This window comes from Lathyrus oleraceus, chromosome 3 (assembly GCF_024323335.1).
Source record: "Lathyrus oleraceus cultivar Zhongwan6 chromosome 3, CAAS_Psat_ZW6_1.0, whole genome shotgun sequence".
Taxonomy (NCBI): Eukaryota; Viridiplantae; Streptophyta; class Magnoliopsida; order Fabales; family Fabaceae; genus Lathyrus; species Lathyrus oleraceus.
In genome coordinates this window covers 250,161,364-250,186,001 of record NC_066581.1, presented here as the reverse complement: position 1 = coordinate 250,186,001, position 24,638 = coordinate 250,161,364, and the positions used below count along the sequence as shown (strand labels likewise).

The window sequence follows — 24,638 nt, the reverse complement described above, 5'->3', positions numbered from 1 at the left end:
TATATTTTGTGAATTCATTTAGTTTGCAATTTCATAAACTAATAATTTTGTTTTTGTTGAAATATTTCAAACTCTTTTGTAAATAATTGCAATTTAGAAAATTGCAATTAGTTTTCACATCAACAACACAAAGGAAAAATTAGCTTGATGTTCATCGCACACCAAGTGTTTGATAAATTGTCTTAGTCAATTTTTTGTTTTCTATTTCATTGGAAATTTATTATCAAAGTGTGAAATTATTCAAACGTTATTTTGAAAATCATATTGATTTGTTTTCTCAAAATGTAATACATTATGTTACGGTTTAATACATATATATGATTCTTCGGATAACGGTTCGAGATAGACGAATGTCGATCTAGAATTTCTTTCGCTTGCCATAGTAAATAATTTTTAAACAAATTTTTAAATCGAAGAAAATTTTATTTTCGATCTATTCACCCCCTCCCCTCTAGATCGCTACCCTCGTCTAACAAATGGTATCACGAGCACTAGTTTATCTTGTGCTTCAAAATTGCTTATTAGGTTATGGTTTCCGAACCTAAAGGGGTTTATAATAAAACGTGTGTTTTCAATGGAGAAAACTATGGTTATTGGAGGGATTGTATGCGTGTTCATATCAATTATATTGATAGAAATGTATGGAACTCCATCCAAAATGGTCCTTTTGAAATTACGATGACCAATACGGATGGTGCTGTTGTACCTAAATCGGAAGCACAATTGAATGTGAATGATGAGAAAATATGGCCATGTTATTGTAAAGGAACGAATATTCTCATATTAGCTTTAGGATTTGATGAATATTACCGTGTTTCTCATTGCACAACCACTAAAGTTATGTGGGACTCATTGCAAGTTGCCCATGAGGGCATAAATGAAGTCAAACAAGCTAGAATCAATCCTTTGAACCAAGAGTTTGAACTCTTTCATATGAATCACGGTGAAACCATTTTCGATATGCAAAAGAGGTTTACTGATCTCGTAAACTATTTGAACGCACTTGGTAATCCGGTTTCAAATGAAATTGCTACTAACAAAATTTTAAGATGTCTTAATAGGGAAAGATATCTGAAGGTCATGATAATTAAGGAAGCTAACAACCTCTTGACATTAGATACTACTACTTTGTTTGGTAAGCTTGAAGAACATAACCAAGAGATCATTTTCTTGGAGAAGCAAGAGAGTAAGGTGAAGAAAGAAAATAACAAAGAAAATGAGGTAGATAAGAAGTCAATTGCTTTAGTGGCTTCTAGTTCTAAGTCCCTTACTAAAGAGCAAGATGATAGTGGAACTAGTGATGATGAATGTTCGGATGATGAAGAAATGAGGTTGTTTGTTAAAAGGTACCATAAGTACATTAAGAGAAATATAGTGAAACACTCCGACAAAAATCTCATCAACTATATAAGGCATTCAAATACCTCAAGGGAAGATGAAAATAAGAAACAAAAATCTAAAGGTTCATGCTATAATTGTGGAAGAGCCGGTTATTATAAGCCAGATTTTTCATTGCTTAAGAAGTATAAAGGAAAGGGTCATCACAAGAAGTCTAACAAGCCTAAAAGAGCATACATCGCTTGGGAAAGTGGTAGTGAATCCTCAAGTGAAGGTTGTTCAAGTGAAAGTGATGAAACGGTAAATTTTTTCCTCATGGCCCATCATAAGAAGAAGAATGTAAGTCATTCCAAATATGAAGCTATTGATAAAATGTCTTATTCTGATTTACAAATTGCTTTTGAAAATCTACATGGAGAAGCCGTAGAAGCTTTTAAAAGGTTGGATTCAAACAAAAGAATATTTTCATATTTAGAGCCAAAATTTTAGAAACTGAAAAACAAATGGAAACTATTAAGAAAACCATGTTAGAGGCTACAAAAGTTAAAATTGAGGATGATAAGTCTTCTTGGTTTGGTTGTGAAACTTGTCACATTTGGAAAAAAAGGTTACTACTCTAAAAGGAAAATTAACCAAGGCTTTAGAACCAAAAGTTACCTTCACTATTGATCCAAAAAAATATAAAAGATCTTTGAATGTACCGTACAAAAAAGTATAAATTTATTGTAAGGGAATCAAAAGCGAAAGTCACTCTCATAATCACTTGACTTGTCACTATTGTTGCAAGAAAGGTCATACCATTGCCAAATGAAAATTTAGAAGATATTTGGTTCCTAAAGGTGTATTTAAATGGTTTCCTGAGTGAAACAATGTTTTCACTAACTCTCAAGGACCCAATGAAAATTGAGTACCTAACACTCTTGTTTGATCTTGTAGGCTGAATGTGTTGGCTCCATGGAGAGAATGTGGTTTCTCGACAGTGGATGCTCAAGGTATATGACGGGTGACATTTTCCCATTCGTTGAATTCATGCTAAATAAGAAGGGCTATGTGACCTACAAAGACAATAATAGTGGTCTTATACTTGATAAAGGTAGTAAGAGATTACTTATTGTTGAAGAGCCCGTGCATGTCACTTTTGAAGAATCTTATCCGAGAAATGTCGGGAAAGATATTTCTTTTTATGATGCAGGTGTATCTTCAGAAGATATACTCAAAGACGCCGAAAAAGGAATTGATCAACCTGAAGCGGTGAAACCTGAGAAGAAGGAAGATGACGATCCTGAAAAAGAGAAGGAAGAGAGTCCAACTAAAGTGGATGATCTTCCCTTGGCTCGGAGGACTTCCAAGGACCATCTAATTGACAACATTCTTGGATACATCACCAAAGACGTAACGACATGCTCTAAGATAAGTAATTTTGTTATCACTTTGCATTTGTGTCTCAAGTTGAACCTAAAAATGCAAAAGAAGCCTTAATTGATGAACATTGGCTTATGGCCATGCAAGACGTTTTGAATCAATTTAAAAGAAATGATATGTGGAACCTAGTGCCACCTCCACGAGATCATCAAGTTATAGGCACTAAGTGTGTTTTTAGAAATAAATTGGACGAAATGGAGTGATAACAAGGAACAAGTACCAACTAGTGGCTCAAGGATATAACCAAGATGAAGGCATGGGTTATGAGGAAACTTATGCTCCAGTTTCCCACCACGAAGCTATATGCCTTTTACTAGCTTTTGCATGCTTTAAATAATTCAAATTATTTCAAAGGGACGTGGAAAGTGCTTTCCTTAATGGTTATATAAATGAAGGAGTGTATGTCTCACAACCTCCCAGTTTTGAAAATCATGATTATCTTAATCATATTTTAAAACTAAAACGAGCTTTATAGGGTCTCAAACAAGCCCTATGGCTTGGTATGAGCGACTAGGTAAGTTTCTACTTGATCAAGAATACTATAGAGGGAATGTTGATACAACACTTTTCATCAAACATCAAGGAAAACATATTCTCCTCGTTGTCGCTACGTGAAAAATACAGACTCGCCGTCAGTTTTTATTTATTCCAAAGGAAAGGGAAAATATCGAGAAAACCCCAAAAGAATGGTCATCGCAACCACACACAAGTTCAGAAGTCGGTTATGCAAGGGTAAAGTATTAACACCCCTCATATCCATGGTACTCCATGGGAACCATCTAGGATGTCTACGCTTGAATGGGTGTCATTATCTTAATGCTTACTTGCTAAAGATTTGCGGAGTGGAGATGGATTTTTATTAGTGTGCTCGCCAAGGATTTGGGTCCTCGTGCCTACGTATGCTTACTTGTTGAAGTGAGAAATCAGAGCCCCGTAGTTCGTGGGTACAAAATGTTTGTTTGTTTTGTTGATTTTATACCTTAAAAAAGGGTTTTAGAAGTGATGCCCTAAGGCTCAAACAAAAGGTTTGATGAGTTGATGTTGTTTTTAGGTTTTGAAAAGAATGCTCTCGACTTTAGATTGCACTAAAGACTATGGGTAAAGGTGAATATTTTGAACTACCAACCCAAGCGTATTGTGTTCAAAATACTCAGAACGAGTGTAGGAAAGCTCCATTCTCATCCCTTATTTACCACTTAAGGCTCGTGGCATACAATCCTATCGCACTTTATTATGTTTTTCAATTTGGTTTGAGAAAATACTGCTTGGCGTTGGATTAAGGGTTTGTTTATTGATTATGAAATGGTGAACAATCCTATGGTCTAATGGTTAGCTAACAAGCAATAACAAGACAAAGGAAAACGAGTAAAAAGTACATCAAATGGGGGAGAGGGATACATGAAAAATACAAGGGACTTATGCACGAAATAAAAGATCTCGTTGTAAGGTAGCCCAAGAGAAAGCCTTGTGTGTGCATTGTGTCCTAAGCTAAAAAGCGCATAATGATATTACAAACATGACTCCCTTTCTTCTTTGAGGATGGAACCACAAGTGCTCCCTTGTAATGAAAGATTACAAAGTCCAATATGCTCCAAATCGTGCTTAGGTCAATCATTTATCCAAGGTCCAATGCAAGGATCTTAAAAGAGTCCTCTAAATCTAGATAGTCCATAGTCCATAATTCCATGCTTAGGTCTTAAGGAAGATGAATCAAGTCATTTTTATGTTTTTTATTTTTATCGTGTTTTATTCATTTTATGTTGAATATTAAGATGAAGGCGAAGAATGGCAATGATGAATGAATAATATGATATAAAACAAAGTAAATAAATGACAAGAAATTAAATGTTAGAGGTTTGGCACGTAAAATGTAAAAGTTAGGAATTAGAATGCGGAAATATAAACGTTAGGAATTAGATGTTGGATGTTAGAAATTAGGATTAATCGAAATCAAAGAAAAATAAAAGAATTAAAATCAATGTTAACCATTACTATTCTAATTATCCAATAACTAGAATTAAATCTAAAACGTATCAAAACAAATATCAAAATTATTCAACAATCAAATTCTAAAATTAAATCTAAAATTAATATTCAAATAATATTCTAACAATATTAAAAAATAATTCCAAAATAAATCTAAAATTAATATAAAACAATATCTAAAAATCATATCCAAATCTAAAATCTAAAATTAAAATCAAACAATATCAAAAATAATATCCAAATATTAATCTAATTCTCGAATTATCTAAACTAATCTAACAATAATATCCAAATATAAAATCTAAAATTAGGATCATCTAAACTAATCTTAATTAGTAACCACCACAAAAAACAAGGAAGAATGGATTCAAAAACGTGATTGGGCCTAAGATTGGGAATGAGATGAAAGCCCAAACAGCAGGGGGTGTGAATCAGTATAAGGAGTGAGTACAGTAACCAGAGTTTGTTTTGGACTTTGCGAGGGAAAGGCCCCAAATCGGACCCAAAAAAGAGAAAAATATGTTAGACTACTTCCTCAAGCTGACGCAGAAGTAGCTCGCAGAGCTGAAACAGAAGCCGAAAACAAAACGTTCCTCGCGGAGGCGCTCTTCCATCTCCGTCGCGGAAGAAGACGCTTCTCCCGTCGTATCACCGCCCTCGCGATGCGGCGTCCTAAGCGGTCCAGGGTAGCACCAACGCGATGCCGGCGTTTGATTCCCCTTCGTCGGACGCGAAATTGGGGATGGACAAACGAATAACGCGGCCCCGAAATGAAATCCTCCTTCATCAGCACCAATATTCGTGTACGGTTCCACATCGGCGTGCGCGAAAATGGAGAAAATAGAATCGAAAATGGAACGAGAATCTTACTGAGTAGAAGCTTCGACGCGAACAGATATTTATAATCTTATACGCTCCCTCTTTAATTCACATTCATATGCCTCATCGTGATTTCTTGCTCTTCTGAGATTTTTCTGTTATGAATCAGTTGCCTTGAGAACTTGATTGATTGTGGATTCGTAGTTGTTGCGTGAAAATAAGGAATCTGTTATGTGAATGCTATGCATATTTGGATTTCAGTTTCCGTCTATGCTTTTCTCTTCTGAGATTTTTCTGGTTGTACTTTGACGATATGGAGTTGTTCAACTCGTTTTGCAGAAAAAGGAAACAAGAGGATGAAGATGGTGTAGAAGTTTTTTCTTATGCAGGTGATGGTTCAACTATGATTTGGCCAGAGGAAGAAGAAGGCTTTAATGCTAGTTCATGCTCTTATATAGAGCTTGTTTGTATCGGATGTGCAGATTTGAAATGAAGCTTGCTGCGTTTGGTGTTTTCGTTCTGCGTTTTATACCGTTTCCGTCGTTTGCGTTTGTGTACGTTTTGTAGCTGTGACGCGTTGTGTTTTGGAATTGTTGTATCCGTCGTTCAGTTGGCTTGTGTGCAATTTCAATTTCCTGCGTTTTGCTTACTGTTGTCACTTGCGTTGCGTTTTGATGCTTATCTTACAGCTGCAATGTGTTTCGGCTTGTACTGCTGCGTTTCGATTTTCATGCTGCAACACGTTTTGTACTTCCGTCATTCACTTGCGTTTCGGTCCAATTTCCCTTTCCTGCATCGCATTTTGTACTTTGGTTTGTTTGCTGACGTTTGCATTTTTCTATATGACTTTGGATATATATGGATATTGGAAATAGGGTATTTGGAGTATGTAATGGATTTGGTTGATTTGGTAATTGATTGGATTTAATGTGGATATTGTTTTGGTTTATGGATAATAGCATGGCTAATGGATTTAATTGGATATTTGGATATGGTAAATGGATATGGTTTTGGGCCACACAATGGGCTTAAGGATATTGAATTGCCAATGCTGATTTTTGTGCTGAGTTTTTAATATGAAAAAATGAAGGATGGGTCAACTCTTAATTACAACCATGGCCCATTAGTGAAAACAAAATAAAATAAAATTCTAACAATTAAAATGGAATTCTAAAATTAATTTGAAATTAAAAGATTAATGTTTTCTAAAATTAATTCGAAATTTAAAAGGTTAATGACTTCTAAAGTTAATTCAAACTCAAATTTCAAAAATCATTTTGAACCTCCAAAAATCAATTTGAATAAAAATTAATTTGAGCAAAATCGATTTGAATTTTTAGAATTAATTCGAAATCAAAATCAATTTGAAATTAAAAGATTATTGATCTCTAAAATTAATTTGCAAAAAATAATGATGAAATGATTTTTAAAGTCAATTCAAATTTCAAAGGTCAACTTGAACCTCCAAAAGTTAATTTGGACAAAATCAATTTGATCCTCCGAGATTAAATTGAAATTAAAATCAAATTTGAAATTAAAGTCAATTTGAAAAAAGATTACGACATAATGATGAATGTAATAACAACATGCAATGAACCGATGAATCCAAATGATGACAAGACTTGTATATCGAATTGAACCATGGTTGAAGGAAATGAATGGATAAGTGTGTCAATGAGTTATGCACTAGAAACATGTAACCCAAGATCAATGGTTGGTCTAGAATGAACATGGATCCAAGAACGAAGTGAGGTATGAAACCCAATGAGTATCTAGTCAACAGGGTACGTGCTAAACCTCAAAGATCAAGGCATGATCATGCTTGATCAAATGCCTCAAGATAAGTGATTTACAATGCAAATGAAAGTGTCCACAATGTCATAAACTAAGAGATTAGGGTTTAATTGCTCCATCCACCTCAAATTGCTGATGAACCCTAGTTTCCACTAGGTGTAAGCACAAAGCCATGAATTCAAGTCACCTGTCTTCTTGTGTTGAACCATGCTTATGCAGATGAAATGAATGCTTATGATGATATGCAAATGATTGATTTTAGTGATCTATATGATCGTTGTGAAGGGTAAGGTGAATTTTGGGATATGACACTCGTTCAAATTTACGTTGATGATATCATATTTGGTTCTACTAACATGTAATTGACCAAAGGGTTCTCAAAGCTAATCCATGGGGAATTTTAAATGAGTCTAATGGGAGAGTTGACTTACTTTCTCGGATTTCATATCAATAAACTCAAATAAGTCACGTTTGTGTGTCAAACAAAATACTGCCAAGACTTCCTTAAACTCTTTAGAATGATATATGCAAATTCAATCGACACTCCAATGCCCACTAATGGGAACTTGGACAGAGATAAAAATGGTAAGGATGTTGACGTCAAAAGGTATAAATAAATGATTGAATCTCTTTTATATCTTACTACATCTAGGCCTGACATTACGTTTAGTGTGTGCATGTGCGCTTAGTATCAATCCGCTTCTAAGGAATCAAATTTAAAAGCTGTAAAGTGCATCCTCAAATATCTTCATGGTACTCTAAGTATGGGCTTTGGTTTTCCAAAAGTAGAAATTGTAGTTAGGTTGGGTATTACGATTCCGATTTTGCCGGTTACAAATCAAATTGGAAGAGTACTAGTGGAACTTGCCACTTGTTTTCAAACTCCTTAGTTAGTTAGCATAGCAAGAAACAAGTCTATGTTACCTTGTCAACTGCGACGTGAAATATGTCACAGCCGGTAGTTGTTGTGCTCAAATTTTATGGCTCAAACAATAATTTTTTGATTTGATATCAAACTTTAACATATTCTGATAATGTGACTAGTGCGATTAACCTAACCAAAAAACATGTGTTACATTCTCGTACTAAACATATTGAGAAACATCAACATTTCCAATGCGACCATGTTGAAAAAGGTGATATCGTTTTTGAACATGTTGATAGCAAAAATTAACTTGCGGACATTTTCCCAAAATCTCGAGCCATTTTTCAATATTTGACGGAAATTGTGCTTTCTTGATATCTCAAATATTGCCTATTTTTTTTTACATGCACTATGTACAGTTGTTTCAACTTTCGTTAGAAAGTTCTATTTTATGTGAGTGCATCCTCCATTTCTCATCCTATGAGGTATTATCGTGAAGGAGAATGGCGATCCAAAACGCAGTGGAATTTAAAAAATTCTCCTTTAAAGATCCTTACGAATGGGCATGATCAGTGATAGAATCGTTACCTCTTGTGGCGATCATGAACGTTGAACGATGACAACGCCTCTACTTAGTCCACACGAACGGATTCCTTCAATCTCAGTGCTAGCTGCTACGAATGAAGGCTTTGAGTGGGAGAGAGAGAGAAATGAAATTCAAGAGTGACAATGCTTCTACCCAAGGGTTCTATTTATAGAACCACTTGTGTGGGCTGCAAGCTAAAAAGCCCACTCAAGTGTATTTTGGCCCATATCTTATAATGTGCCCAAAATCACTTAAGCGTGTGGTACCTTACCATATTTCGTATTCCACTTAAGTGCATCATACCTTGCGGTGTTCCTTAGTTACTCTATTTCTCATCAATCCGTCCTTTGTGTGTGACCCTGTAGGTTTTCGCAACGTTGACAATTATATTAAATCACGCATTTAACATAATAAACAGTGAGCGGTATCTAGCAACACATCACTGCTACCTAAGACACAAAAATGTCATGTGATCTGACAAATCCTTCTGTGATAATGATTATGTGTATAATTACCCTTTTGCCCTTATGTCTATATTTAACACAAGGCATAAACCGTGTCATCCTCGTCCAGTTCAATATTGAGCCCATAGACATTTATCCTGTTACGCAGGATGGGCAAATTCCATCTAGGTCACTCATGTCCCTTAGCATGCTTTGTGGAGTACCCATCAACTGTCTTTATGGTTATCCAGTTACGGACAACGTTGGATCAACAATAAAGCACTCGACTCTACATCTAGGGTCCATAGTGATTTCAGGTCGAAGAGTGGTATACACCATTATCACCATGAGAATAACTTATGATACTTTGCATAACATTCTATATAGTATTCTCATAGCGGGTCAATCCAGTATAAATATTACTCTTAATATTCATACCTATGTTTGAGACTTGATAACTCCTTATCCATGATCCATGAGATGTGATCATCAGTCTATAAACATAATAGTCTCCATGCTTTAATGTTATCCCACTTCACAATAAAGCTCGACTACTGATACTTTAAGAATAGTGTCCTTATGTTTAATGTGATCTCATGATTAAGTCATACTTGATACATTAAACGGACTAGCTATTCCAGGGACTTTATTAAACAAACATAATAAAGAAAAAGCCTTTTATTATTAATAAATAATTCGATACAAGTACCAAAAGTATTGGCCTCTAGGGCTTACACCAACAATCTCCCACTAGCACTAGAGCCAATCAGGCATACCCCTAATGCCCATAGATCTAGTATGGCCATCATGCTTCTGCTGTGCAAGAGGCTTTGTCAGTGGGTCAGCAATATTGTCAAGTGTAGGTACTCTACATATTTTCACATCTCCTCTATCTATTATCTCTCGAATAAGGTGATAACGCCTAAGTATGTGTTTGGATCGTTGGTGAGATCTAGGCTCCTTAGCTTGTGCGATAGCACCATTGTTATCACAATAGAGACCAATGGGATCCACAATGCTAGGAACTATGTCAAGTTCACTAATGAACTTTTTGATCCAAACAGCTTCCTTTGCTGCACTTGAGGCAGCAATATACTCGGCCTCGGTTGTAGAATCAGCAACTGTATCTTGCTTTGAACTTTTCCAGCTTACAGCGCCACCGTTTAAGCAAAACACATAACCAGATTGCGATCTAAAGTCATCCTTATCTGTCTGGAAGCTGGCATCGGTGTATCCAATTACAACCAACTCTTCCTGACCTCCATATATCAAGAATGAGTCCTCAGTCCTTCTCAAGTACTTAAGGATATTCTTGACAGCTACCCAATGGGCATCCCCAGGATCAGATTGGTACCTACTCGTTGCACTTAAAGCATACGAGACATCTGGTCGAGTACATAACATGGCATACATGATAGATCCTATTGCAGATGCATATGGAATCTTATTCATGCGATCCCTTTCTTCCTTAGTTGAAAGGGATTGTGTTTTTGATAGACACAAGCCATGTTGCATAGGTATGAATCCTTTCTTGGAATCATGCATGTTAAAGCGTCTCAGCACTTTGTCTATGTACGTACTCTGACTTAGGCCAAGCAGTTTTTGTGATCTATCTGTATAGATTCTGATTCCTAATATATAGGCTGCTTCACCTAAGTCCTTCATAGAAAAGAATTTCCCCAACCAAGACTTTACTTGTTGCAGGGTAGGGACATCGTTTCCAATGAGTAATATGTCATCTACATATAATACCAGGAACACGATCATGCTCCCACTAACCTTCTTGTAGACACAAGGCTCATCTTCGTTCTTGATGAATCCATATTGTTTTACTGTTTCATCAAAACGAAGATTCCAACTTCTGGAAGCTTGCTTCAATCCATAGATTGACCTTTGTAACTTACATATCTTTTGAGCTTCTTCTGGTATGTCAAATCCTTCAGGTTGTGTCATGTACACATCCTCAAGAAGATTCCCATTAAGGAAAGCAGTTTTGCCATCCATCTGCTATATTTCATAATCATGATATGCAGCGATATCAAGTAAAATCCGAACAGATTTAAGCATTGCAACTGGTGAAAAGGTTTCATCATAGTCAACCCCATGAATTTGTTTATATCCTTTTGCAACCAGTCTTGCCTTATAGGTATGTACCTTACCATCCATGTCAGTCTTCTTTTTGAAGACCCACTTGCATCCTATATGGTTAACTCCTACAGGAGGCTCTACCAAGGTCCAAACTTGGTTTGTGTACATGGAATCCATTTCAGATTTCATGGCTTCTAGCCACTTCTCAGACTCGGGACCAGTTATGGCCTCTTGGTAGGTCACAGGCTCATCTTGATCCATGAGTAATACATCACCTTGATCTGTCATGAGATATCCATATCTCTCAGGTAGGTGACGTATCCTGCTCGACCAACGTTGGTCTTGTTCTACTTGAGCAGGTTGCTCTTCCACAACCACTTGTGTTTCCTGCTCTAATTCCTCCATAGGTGTATCGATGCTTTGTGATTCTTGAATTTCTTCAAGCTCTATTTTCCTCCCACTGATTCCTTTGGAAATAAAATCCTTTTCTAGGAAAACTCCAGTTCGAGCGACAAACACTTTGCCCTCAGAAGGATTGTAGAAGTAATACCCTCTTGTTTCTTTAGGATACCCCGCAAATAAGCATTTGTCAGATTTGGGCTCAAGCTTAGTTGAAATTTGTCGTTTCACATAAACTTCGCAACCCCAAATCTTCATGTAAGACATATGTGGTTTCTTACCACTCCATATCTCATATGGTGTCTTCTCAACCTTTTTGGATGGAACACGGTTAAGTGTGTAAGCTGCTGTCAATAGTGCATGTCCCCAAAAGGAGTTTGGAAGATCGGTGTGACTCATCATGGATCGGACCATGTCCAACAGGGTTCGATTTCTTCTCTCAGATACACCATTCCATTGGGGTGTTCCAGGAGGAGTCAGTTGGGATAGGATCCCACACTCTTTCAGATGGTCATCAAACTCTAGGCTTAAATACTCACCACCTCGATCTGATCGAAGAGTTTTAATATTCTGTAACACCCCAAAATTTGCCCTCCTTATTCACGCATTCATTTTTAGGTCATTTAACATTAGATACACTGCATTTTATCATGTCAATCGGGATTAGCTCCAAGAAGCTTGAACATCATCCAGGACACTTTGTGGGTTCTATTTAGATGATCAGTAAACACAAGGGAAAGGCTTGAGTTACTTCCAACAGGGGTTTATTCGTCAGTCAAAACGTTAATCTTGAAGGAGCAAAGGTTTGTTCATGAGCTGTCATGCTCGCTAGGCGAAACCCACGTGTTTTGAAAAAAAAAACGGAAAATGAAAAAAAAAAAAAACGAAAAACGAAAATAAAATAAAATAAAAATAAATAAATAAAAGAAAAATTCTCAGACTTGGACCTCTCTCAAAAGCCCACTAAGCTACCAATATTAGCCTATAAATACTAGAGTTTTCAGTGAAACAAAACCCTGGACAAAACTTGGAGAGAAACATGACAGAGAACTCAGAGCAACCCCTAGACAGCTCTGAAAAGTTCAATCTGACTCACACACTTTCATCTCACGCAAACCCTAACATTGCCTTGCAAACCCAGCCGTGCCATTTGATTTCAACCGATATCTCCAATCAGGTTTGCCCTTATTCCCATTACCTTTATGCTCTTAATTTGGATCATCTGAATGTATGAGGTATGATGGATGAGTTTCATTAGGTTTTTGCCCACGGGTTCATAGTTATGTATGAATGTATAAATAATGCCTTGAATGCTTAATCCTTATCGTGTTTCACTAACCCTTTTGTTGAGTTTTTGTGAAGGCTCACATGACTTTTGCAGGGATAGCTCGCTGGATATTCCACTTTGCTCGTGGGATACCATTTGGGAGATTTATTCTGATTGCCTTGTCGGCTTATTTACTTTATACATGTTTGTTTTGTATGTGTTCGTATCCCCACAGGTAGCGCGGCTCCTTCGTCGAGGACTGCCTTTTTGCATAAGCATCCCTAACCCTACAAACCCATTGATTTTTCTTCTCCTAACACGTTTACTCCTTCTACTACAGGCGAGTAAGTCTCCAAAGTTCGAGCATCCGGTAGATTGCGTAGTGACGTCGTTCGTCCAAAACCCAATCCATAACCCCGTAGTTAGCCGAACTACGGCTTGCTCTGATTCTCATTCCAGATCAGATACGTAGGCATAAGACGCGATGTCTTAGCGAGCACAATTACCCTTAACCCCTAGGTAGCCGAGCTACGAAGACTCTGATTCTCATATTCAGATGAGATACGTATGCAGTGGATGCGACATCCGTGCGAGTCATTTTCTTTTGACCCCCTTTTTTTAGTAAATAACACATTAGATATGTAACACCCTTCTAAAATACCCCAAATATTTAATTAAAAATAGCAATATATCAATCAGAGTAATTATGCAATTAAGGGTGTCACACAATCGTTTCACACCATTCACCATAATAACTGTCATGCTCTTTTATTAACTCAAAACATAAAGCATTTGCACAATACGCAGCGGATAGAAATCAAATCAATCATGCAAAACATGTAACACATTACATGTAAAATTATTCAACAAGGTAAAACATCCCATCCCGATGTTACATCTATCAGAGCATGACCCACTAAGGAGATTACACTAGACTCCAAGCATTAGCTTCTACTCAATCACTGCTCGTTACCTGAAAAATAGTTGTAAGGGTGAGTTCCTCAATCGATATAATAAGCATTATAAAATATCATGTAATGCTAAGTAAATAACACATTAATCACCCTAACCATATCACACATTCGGTAACGGCAACCTCCACTCAAACATCATAATCATGCTCAACATAAACATCAAAACACACGTATAATATTGGAACACATCCATTCATATTATACACAAGACATACATTATGCAATGAGACTCCATGCATGCGGTACCGACTATTCGTGAACATATAGTTCACCTCATCGATCAAATCCAGATACGGCTACCAAGCCCACTAGTCCCACTCATTTGAGACCTAGTGACTCACTCACTAATTCCTCACCACGGAAATTAGCTACCACCAACTCACTAATTCCTCACTATGGGAATTAGCTACCACCATACAGACTACAATATGCATGCTAAATCACCTAGCAATGCAAAATCATCAACAATAATCCACAATGATTTACTCACTAATTCCTCACCATGGGAATTAGCTACCACCATAAAGGCCACAATATGCATGCTAATTCACCTAGCAATGCAACATCATTAACAACAATCCACAATGGACATATGCTCACACTCTAAGCCATAAAACAGTCCATTCACCAACACATGCATAATATATACATTCACAACATTATGCATATTTTCACACATCATCAGCACATGTATCAAACGTCATATCATGTCAAATAATTAATCACAGTATTAGCACACTCCACTAATACCTATACTGCTCAAAACAGCGGGAATTAATCCCTATTACATCATACGCCAATATAGGCCAAACACCAATTATGCACACATTATTCAAATATTAATATATCATGTCAAATAATTAATCACAGTATTAGCACACTCCACTAATACCTATACTGCTCAAAACAGCGGGAATTAATCCCTATTACATCATACGCCAATATAGGCCAAACACCAATTATGCACACATTATTCAAATATTAATTTTTCCAATTTCCAATAGTGTTAACCGGTTAACGCCCTGGGTTAACCGGTTAACGCAACACAGAACACGCTTTCTGGCAAAACTCAACAGTGTTAACCGGTTAACGCCCTGGGTTAACCGGTTAACACAGACAGAACAGCAATATTTTCACAACTCACAACAGTGTTAACCGGTTAACGCCCTGGGTTAACCGGTTAACGCAAGCAAAACAGCAATACTTCACAATTCCTAACAGTGTTAACCGGTTAACACCCTGGGTTAACCGGTTAACGCAAGACAGAAAGCTGTTCCTACGCTAACACGAAGCAGAATGCAGAATTCTCCGCATTTTCCGCCGTTGGAGGACTTCCGGACCTCCGATTCCGATTCCGTAAAAAGCTATACGTTCGGGAAATCACAACTCACACAAATACAGATTCAATTACAGCTTTAACACAACTTATCCAACACAATTTCTCAGCATTCAATATCCCAATTAGGGTCAATTCAACGGTTTATCACTACCCATTACATGTTAATCCATAATACCCATTAAACGACGATAAACCCCCCTTACCTGAGTTAATCCGGCAATCCTTTAGCCTCAAGCTCTTCTCTTCTCCAACCTTCTTCCTCTTGCTCTGCCTCTTTGCCCTTTTCCTCTTTTTGAGCCGCTTCTCTGTTTTCACGTGAAAACTCTTTTTACCAAAAAATGGAACTCTTTTTCCTTATTTCCAACTTATATATTTTCCAATAATTATTATTCCAATAATAATAATAATAATAATAATAATCCAATAATTCCAATTATTTAATTAAATTAATAAATATAATATTAACTTAAATTAAATAATTATCTTATTTTTATCGGGGTGTTACAACTCTCCCCCACTAAAAGAGTTTTCGTCCTCGAAAACATACCTCAAGCGAATAACTCCGGATAAGACTCCTTCATCTGACTCTCAAGTTCCCAAGTCACATTGCCACCTGCTGGTCCTCCCCAAGCTACCTTTACCAAAGCAATCTCTTTACCCCGCAACTGCTTCAACTCTCGATCCTCGATCCTCATAGGTGATGTTTCAACAGTCAGGTTATCTCTCACCTGTACATCATCTACTTGGACCACATGCGACGGATCAGGAATGTACCTCCTCAACTGAGACACATGAAAAACCTCATGCAAATTCGCAAGTGACGGCGGTAAAGCGATACGATAGGCTACCTCTCCTATCCTCTCCAAAATCTGATAAGGACCAATAAATCGAGGTGTCAACTTCTTCGACTTCAAAGCTCGACCAACCCCAGTTATCGGAGTAACCCGAAGAAACACATGATCTCCCTCTTGGAACTCAAGTGACTTCCTCCTCTTGTCGTGATAACTCTTCTGACGACTCTGAGAAATCCTCATCTTCTCCTGAATCATCTTAATCTTTTCCGTAGTTTGTTGAACAATCTCCGGTCCAACCACAGCACTCTCACCGGACTCATACCAACATAAAGGCGTCCGACATCTCCTACCATACAAAGCTTCAAACGGTGCCATACCAATGCTCGAATGAAAACTATTGTTGTAGGTAAACTCAATCAAAGGTAAGTAACAATCCCAAGCATCTCCCTTTTCCAAAACACAAGCCCTCAAAAGATCTTCCAATGACTGAATCGTCCTCTCAGTCTGACCATCAGTCTGCGGATGATATGCAGAACTCAATCTCAGCTTAGTTCCCAAAGCCTTCTGCAAACCTTCCCAAAACTTCGATGTAAATCTAGGATCTCTATCCGAAACAATACTCGACGGAATACCATGCAAACTTACAATCTTCTCAATATACAACTCAGCTAATCTCTCTAACGGATAATCCATTCTGATCGGAATGAAATGAGCCGATTTCGTCAATCTATCAACAATCACCCAAATAGCTTCAAAATTCTTACTTGTCCTCGGTAAACCAGAAACAAAATCCATACTGATACTATCCCACTTCCACTCTGGAATAGCCAACGGTTGCATTAGCCCAGACGACTTCTGATGCTCAACCTTTGACTTCTGACAAGTCAAACAAGAGTAAACAAAACTCGCAATTTCTCTTTTCATTCCCGGCCACCAAAATAACTTTTTCAAATCATGATACATCTTCGTAGCCCCAGGATGAATACTCAGGCCACTACGATGTCCTTCCTCAAGAATACTCTTCTTAAGCTCGGTAACATCCGGAATACACACCCGATTACCAAATTTCAAAACACCATTCTCATCCACTCTGAATTCACCACCTTGACCTTGATTCACTAGAGTCAACTTATCAACCAAAAGCACATCGGATTTCTGACCCTCTCTAATCTCATCCAGAATACCACTCGTTAACTTTAACATTCCCAATTTAACACTATTGTGAGTACTCTCACACACCAAACTCAAGTCTCTAAACTGTTCAATTAAATCCAATTCTTTAACCATTAACATAGACATATGCAATGATTTCCGACTCAATGCATCAGCCACTACGTTTGCTTTACCCGGATGGTAATTCAAACCAAAGTCATAATCCTTCAGAAACTCTAACCATCTTCTCTGTCTCATATTCAGCTCTTTCTGATCAAACAAATACTTTAAACTTTTATGGTCACTGAAAACCTCAAATCTTGACCCGTACAAGTAATGCCTCCATAACTTCAGAACAAATACCACGGCTGCCAACTCTAAATCGTGTGTCAGATAGTTCCTCTCATGAACCCTCAGTTGTCTCGAAGCATAAGCTATAACCTGCTTATTCTGCATCAACACACCACCCAAACCCAACAATGAAGCATCACAGTAAACCTCAAATGATTCTGACGAACTCGGTAATATCAGAATAGGAGCAGTAGTCAACCTTCTCTTTAACTCTTGGAAACCTTCTTCACATTTTGAGTCCCAAACAAACGCTTGCCCCTTTCTAGTCAACATCGTCAACGGTAACGCCAACTTAGAAAATCCCTCGATGAATTTCCTATAATAACCAGCCAAACCAAGAAAACTCCTTATCTCAGAAACTGACTTCGGAGCTTCCCACTTAGATACCGCTTCTATCTTAGAAGGATCAACAGCAACACCACCTCTTGAAATCACATGACCAAGAAAACTAACCTCTTCTAACCAAAATTCACACTTAGACAGCTTAGCAAATAACTTCTTTTCTCGTAGAACTCCTAAAACCACTCTCAAATGCTCAGCATGCTCTTCTTCAGATTTCGAATACACCAAAATATCGTCAATAAACACCACAACAAACTGATCTAGGTACGGATGGAAAATCCTATTCATATACTCCATAAACACTCCAGGCGCATTAGTCACACCAAAAGGCATTACAGAATACTCATAATGTCCATACCTCGTTCTGAAAGCAGTCTTCTGAATATCCTCAGTTTTCACACGTATCTGATGATAACCCGATCTCAAATCTATTTTGCTGAACACACTCGCACCAACCAACTGATCCATCAAATCATCAATCCTCGGCAAAGGATACCGATTCTTGATCGTCACTTTATTCAGTTGCCTGTAGTCCACACACAACCTCATAGTACCTTCTTTCTTCTTAACTAACAACACTGGTGCACCCCACGGCGACACACTCAGACGAATAAATTTCTTATCCAACAGATCTTCCAACTGACTCTTCAATTCAGTTAACTCAACAGCAGACATACGGTACGGAGCCATCGATATCGGCCTAGTACCAGGTACCAATTCAATTGAGAACTCAACTTCACGCTCTGGCGGTAATTCATTCACTTCTTCAGGAAACACATCAGGAAAATCACACACCACAGCTAGATCGCAAATCACCAGTTTATCTTTAGCCTCCAAAGTCGCTAACAGCATAAACAACTCTGCCCCATCTGTTCTACTGCCTCATTCACCTGCCTCGCTGATAGAAACAAACTCTTTCCTTCCTCAATCTCAGGAAAGATCACAGTCTTATCAAAACAATTGATATAAACTCGGTTAAACACCAACCAGTTCATACCCAAGATAACATCAATCTGCACTAGTGGAAGACACACAAGGTCCATCCCAAAGTCTCTACCAAAAATACTCAAAGGACAATTTAAACAAACTGAAGTAGTAGTCACTGAACCCTTCGCAGGAGTATCAATCACCATACTACCATGCATCTCAGATATCTCTAACTTAAGTTTCACAGCACAATCCAAAGATATAAAGGAATGAGTAGCACCGGTGTCAATAATAGCTACAAGAGGAAAGCCATTAATATAACACGTACCTCGGATCAAACGATCATCTGCAAAAGTCTCAGAACCCGATAAAGCGAAGACCTTGCCTCCCGACTGGTTCTCTTTCTTCGGCTTAGGACACTGTGGGCTAATATGACCCAACTCTCCACAGTTGAAACAAGTCACAGTCTTCGACCGGCACTCTGCAGCCAAATGACCACCTTTTCCACACTTGAAACACTTCCTCTCAGCACTGGTACATTCATGGACATGATGTCCAGCCTGACCACATCTGTAACACTTAGCAGGGGCACTAGAGTCTCCCCCACTAGGCCTCTTCATTCCACTCTGTCTCTGGAAACCTTTGCCAGCTGCATACGGTTTCCCACGATCATTCTGATTCTTGCCTTTCCTATCAACCCTCTGCTGATAGCTTTCCGCTCTGGCCTTGGTATCCTGTTCAAAAATCCTGCAACAGTCAACCAAATCAGAAAACACTCTAATCCGCTGATATCCAATAGCCTGCTTGATCTCGGGACGCAACCCGTTCTCAAACTTCACACATTTTGAAAATTCTCCAGTAGCCTCATCATAGGGAGTGTAATACTTCGACAGCTCTGTGAACTTAGCAGCATACTCCGTAACAGACCGATTGCCCTGCTTCAATTCTAAGAACTCTATCTCTTTCTTTCCTCTGGAAAATACTTCCTCAGGAATCTCTCTCTGAACACCGCCCAAGTGATCTCAGCATTCCCAGCAGATTCCAACTCAGTGCGGGTAGCAACCCACCAATCATCTGCTTCTTCTGACAGCATATGCGTACCGAACCTGACCTTCTGGTTATCGGCACACTCAGTCACTCGGAAGATCCTCTCGATCTCCTTCAACCACTTCTGAGCACCATCTGGATCGTATGCTCCCTTGAACATTGGAGGATTGTTCTTCTGGAACTCACTCAGTTGACGAGCAGCTCCCATTCCCACAACATTCGGATTTCCCCCAAGTACTCCAGCCAGCATACCCAGAGCCTCAGCAATCGCAGCATCGTCTCTACCTCTTCCAGCCATCTCTATTCTGAAAACCCAACAAGCTAAAACAATAAGTACTGATAGGGTTACACAACACCTATCCCGTACAGGGGAAACAGAATAATTACGACTCGACTCGACCGACTATGCTCTGATACCACTAATGTAACACCCTTCTAAAATACCCCAAATATTTAATTAAAAATAGCAATATATCAATCAGAGTAATTATGCAATTAAGGGTGTCACACAATCGTTTCACACCATTCACCATAATAACTGTCATGCTCTTTTATTAACTCAAAACATAAAGCATTTGCACAATACGCAGCGGATAGAAATCAAATCAATCATGCAAAACATGTAACACATTACATGTAAAATTATTCAACAAGGTAAAACATCCCGTCCCGATGTTACATCTATCAGAGCATAACCCACTAAGGAGATTACACTAGACTCCAAGCATTAGCTTCTACTCAATCACTGCTCGTTACCTGAAAAATAGTTGTAAGGGTGAGTTCCTCAATCGATATAATAAGCATTATAAAATATCATGTAATGCTAAGTAAATAACACATTAATCACCCTAACCATATCACACATTCGGTAACGGCAACCTGTAACACCCCAATAAAATAAAATAATTATTTAAATTAAGTTAATAGTATATTATTAATTTAATCAAATAATTGGGTTATTTTATTATTGGATTATTATTATTATTATTTTGGAATAATAATTACTGGAATATATATAAGTTGGAATTTAGAAAATCCCATTTTTGGTAAAAAGATTATTTTCACGTGAAAAGGAAAAAGAGGCAGAAAAGGGAAAAGGGCAAAAAGCCAGAGAACGAAGGTTGAAGGAAGGAAAAGCTTGGAGCTCAGAGATTGCCGGATTTACTCAGGTAAGGGGGGTTTATCACCGATTAATGGGTATTATGGGATAATATGTGATGGGTAGTGAGAAACCATTGATTTGCCTCTGATTGAATGATGTATGATGAATTTGTGAACTTTTGGGATGAACGAAATTGGGATTAAAATGGAAGAAATTCGTAGGAATTAGAGGTAGAAAGGTTAGCAATTTGTGAAATCGAAAGTGTATGATTCGTGTTAGATGAGATGAATGAATTGTATGAAAATTGGACTGTAGAAGGTTGGAATTGGATAGATCTCGTAGCAGAGAAAGCCATAGCAGATCTGGGAATTCTGGGTTCTGGTCATACGCGTATGGCACTAGGCAATACGCGTATGAGATGGCTGGTACGCGTATGGATGAGGCCTTACGCGTATGGGTGAGAAAGATGATGTTTTGAACGTGAAATTGTCTCTGTTGGTACGCGTAGGAGAATGTGGTACGCGTAGCATACGCGTATGGGCTTGGGCAATACGCGTATGGACTTGGTCAGGAATGGGCAATACGCGTATGGGTATAGGCAATACGCGTATGGGCAGACTTGTGGTTTTCCTGAACTGTTGTTGTGCAGTTTTTGGTTGTTTAGGCTGAGTGATGTAACTTAGCTGATGTATGACGTAGTAGGGATCATTTCCCGTTGTTTTGAGCAGTATAGGTATTAGTAGAGTGCGCTAATACTGTGTTTAATTATTTGATATGATATGATGTGTTGATACATGTGTTGATGATGTATGATGAAATGCATAATGCTGTGAATGTATATATTATGCATGTATTTGTGAATGGACTGTTGTATGGCTTAGAGTGTGAGCATGTGTCCATTGTGGATTGTTGTTGATGTTGCATTGCTAGATGATTAGCGTGCATAGCATAGCCTGTGGGGCTGTAGCTAATTCCCATAGTGAGGAATTAGTGAGTAAATCATTGCGGATTTGTTGTTGATGTTGGCATGCTAGGTGATTAGTGTGCATAGTCTAGCCTTTGGGGCTGTAGATAATTCCCATAGTGAGGAATTAGTGAGTGAGTCACTAGGTCTCAAATGAGTGGGACTAGTGAGCTTAGTAGCCGTATCTGGATTGATCGGTGAGCTTGAACTATATGTTCAAGAATAGTCGGTACCGCATGTGTGGAGTCTCATTGCATAATGTATGTGTGGCGTATAATATGAATGGATGTATTCCAGTATTATACGTATGTTGGTGTTGTTATGGAGTATGATTTGAGATTATACTTGTGCTTTTGTTGGTGTTGAGTAAGATGTTGAGCTGATGTGCTGTTACTGATTGTATGTTGCGATTAGGGTGATTAATGTGTTAAATTACTTAACATGACATTATATTCTATAATGCTTATTATATTGATTGAGGAACTCACCCTTACAACTATTTTTCAGGTAACAAGAAATGAGTTGAGTAGAAGCGAATGCTTGGAGTCTAGTGTAGTCTCCTTAGTGGGTCGTGCTCTGATAGATGTAACATCGGGAGGGAACCTTTTAATTATGTTGTTTTATGTTGTTGAATAATTTACATGTGAATGTTACATGTTTTACATGATTGAGGAGATCTCTATCCGCTGCGTTTTATGCAAATGTTTATGTTTGAATTAATAAAAGAGCATGACCGTTATATTGTTGAATGGTGTGAATATTATGTGTGACACCCTTGAATGGCATAATTACTCTGAATTGTTATATGTTTATTATTTTTAATTAAATATTTGGGGTATTTTAGAAGGGTGTTACATTAGTGGTATCAGAGCATAGTCGGTCGAGTCGAGTCGTAATTATTCTGTTTCCCCTGTACGGGATAGGTGTTGTGTAACCCTATCAGTACTTATTGTTTTAGTTTGTTGGGTTTTCAAAATAGAGATGGCTGGAAGAGGTAGAGATGATGCTGCAATTGCTGAGGCTCTGGGTATGCTAGCTGGAGTACTTGGAGGAAATCCGAATGTTGTGGGAATGGGAGCTGCTCGTCAACTGAGTGAGTTCCAGAAGAACAATCCTCCAATGTTCAAGGGAGCATACGATCCAGATGGCGCTCAGAAGTGGTTGAAGGAGATAGAGAGAATCTTCCGAGTGACTGAGTGTGCCGATAACCAGAAGGTCAGGTTCGGTACGCATATGCTGTCAGAGGAAGCAGATGATTGGTGGGTTGCTACCCGCACCGAGTTGGAATCTGCTGGGAATGCTGAGATCACTTGGGCTGTGTTCAGAGAGAGATTCCTGAGGAAGTATTTTCCAGAGGATGTTAGAGGAAAGAAAGAGATAGAGTTCTTAGAATTGAAACAGGGTAACAGGTCTGTTACTGAGTATGCTGCTAAGTTCACAGAGCTGTCGAAGTATTACACTCCCTATAATGAGGCTGCTGGAGAATTTTCGAAATGTGTGAAGTTTGAGAACGGGTTGCGTCCCGAGATCAAACAGGCTATTGGATATCAGCGGATCAGAGTGTTTTCTGACTTGGTTGACTGTTGCAGGATTTTTGAACAGGATTCCAAAGCCAGAGCAGAGAGCTATCAACAGAGAGTTGATAGGAAAGGCAAGAGTCAGAATGATCGTGGAAAACCGTATGCAGCTGGCAAAGGTTTTCAGAAGCAGAGTGGGATGAAGAGGCCTAGTGGGGGAGACTCTAGTGCCCCTGCTAAGTGTTATAGATGTGGTCGGGCTGGACATCGTGTCCATGAGTGTACCAGTGCTGAGATGAAGTGTTTCAGGTGTGGAAAAGGTGGTCATTTGGCTGCAGAGTGTCGGTTGAAGACTGTAACTTGTTTCAACTGTGGAGAGTTGGGTCATATCAGTCCACAGTGTCCTAAGCCGAAGAGAGAGAATCAGTCAGGAGGCAAGGTCTTTGCTTTATCGGGTTCTGAGACTTCTGCAGATGATCGTTTGATCCGAGGTACGTGTTATATTAATGGCTTTCCTCTTGTAGCTATTATTGACACCGGTGCTACTCATTCCTTTATATCTTTGGATTGTGCTGTGAAACTTAAGTTAGAAATATCTGAGATGCATGGTAGTATGGTGATTGATACTCCTGCAAGGGGTTCAGTGACTACTACTTCAGTTTGTTTGAGTTGTCCTTTGAGTATTTTTGGTAGAGACTTTGGAATGGACCTTGTGTGTCTTCCACTAGTACAGGTTGAGGTTATCCTGGGTATGAACTGGTTGGTGTTTAACCGAGTCTATATCAACTGTTTTGATAAGACTGTGATTTTTCCTGAGATTGAGGAAGGAAAGAGTTTATTTCTATCAGCAAGGCAGGTGAATGAGAAGTAGCAGATGGGGCAGAGTTGTTCATGCTGTTAGCGACTTTGGAGGCTAAAGATAAACTAGTGATTGGCGATCTAGCCGTGGTGTGTGATTTTCCTGATGTGTTTCCTGAAGAAGTGAATGAATTGCCGCCAGAACGTGAAGTTGAGTTCTCGATTGATTTGGTACCTGGTACTAGACCGATATCGATGGCTCCGTACCGTATGTCTGCTGTTGAGTTAGCTGAATTGAAGAGTCAGTTGGAAGATCTGTTGGAT

The 24,638-nt window shown here is 38.4% G+C and overlaps 1 protein-coding gene across 1 annotated transcript; it reads left to right on the top strand.

Moving 5' to 3' along the window:
- Positions 1–528: 528 nt before the first annotated feature.
- LOC127130693 (uncharacterized) lies at positions 529–1,827 on the top strand. The gene has a single exon (XM_051059661.1). The coding sequence runs from the start codon at positions 529–531 to the stop codon at positions 1,825–1,827; it is 1,299 nt and encodes a 432-aa protein (XP_050915618.1).
- The last annotated feature ends 22,811 nt before the right edge of the window (positions 1,828–24,638 follow it).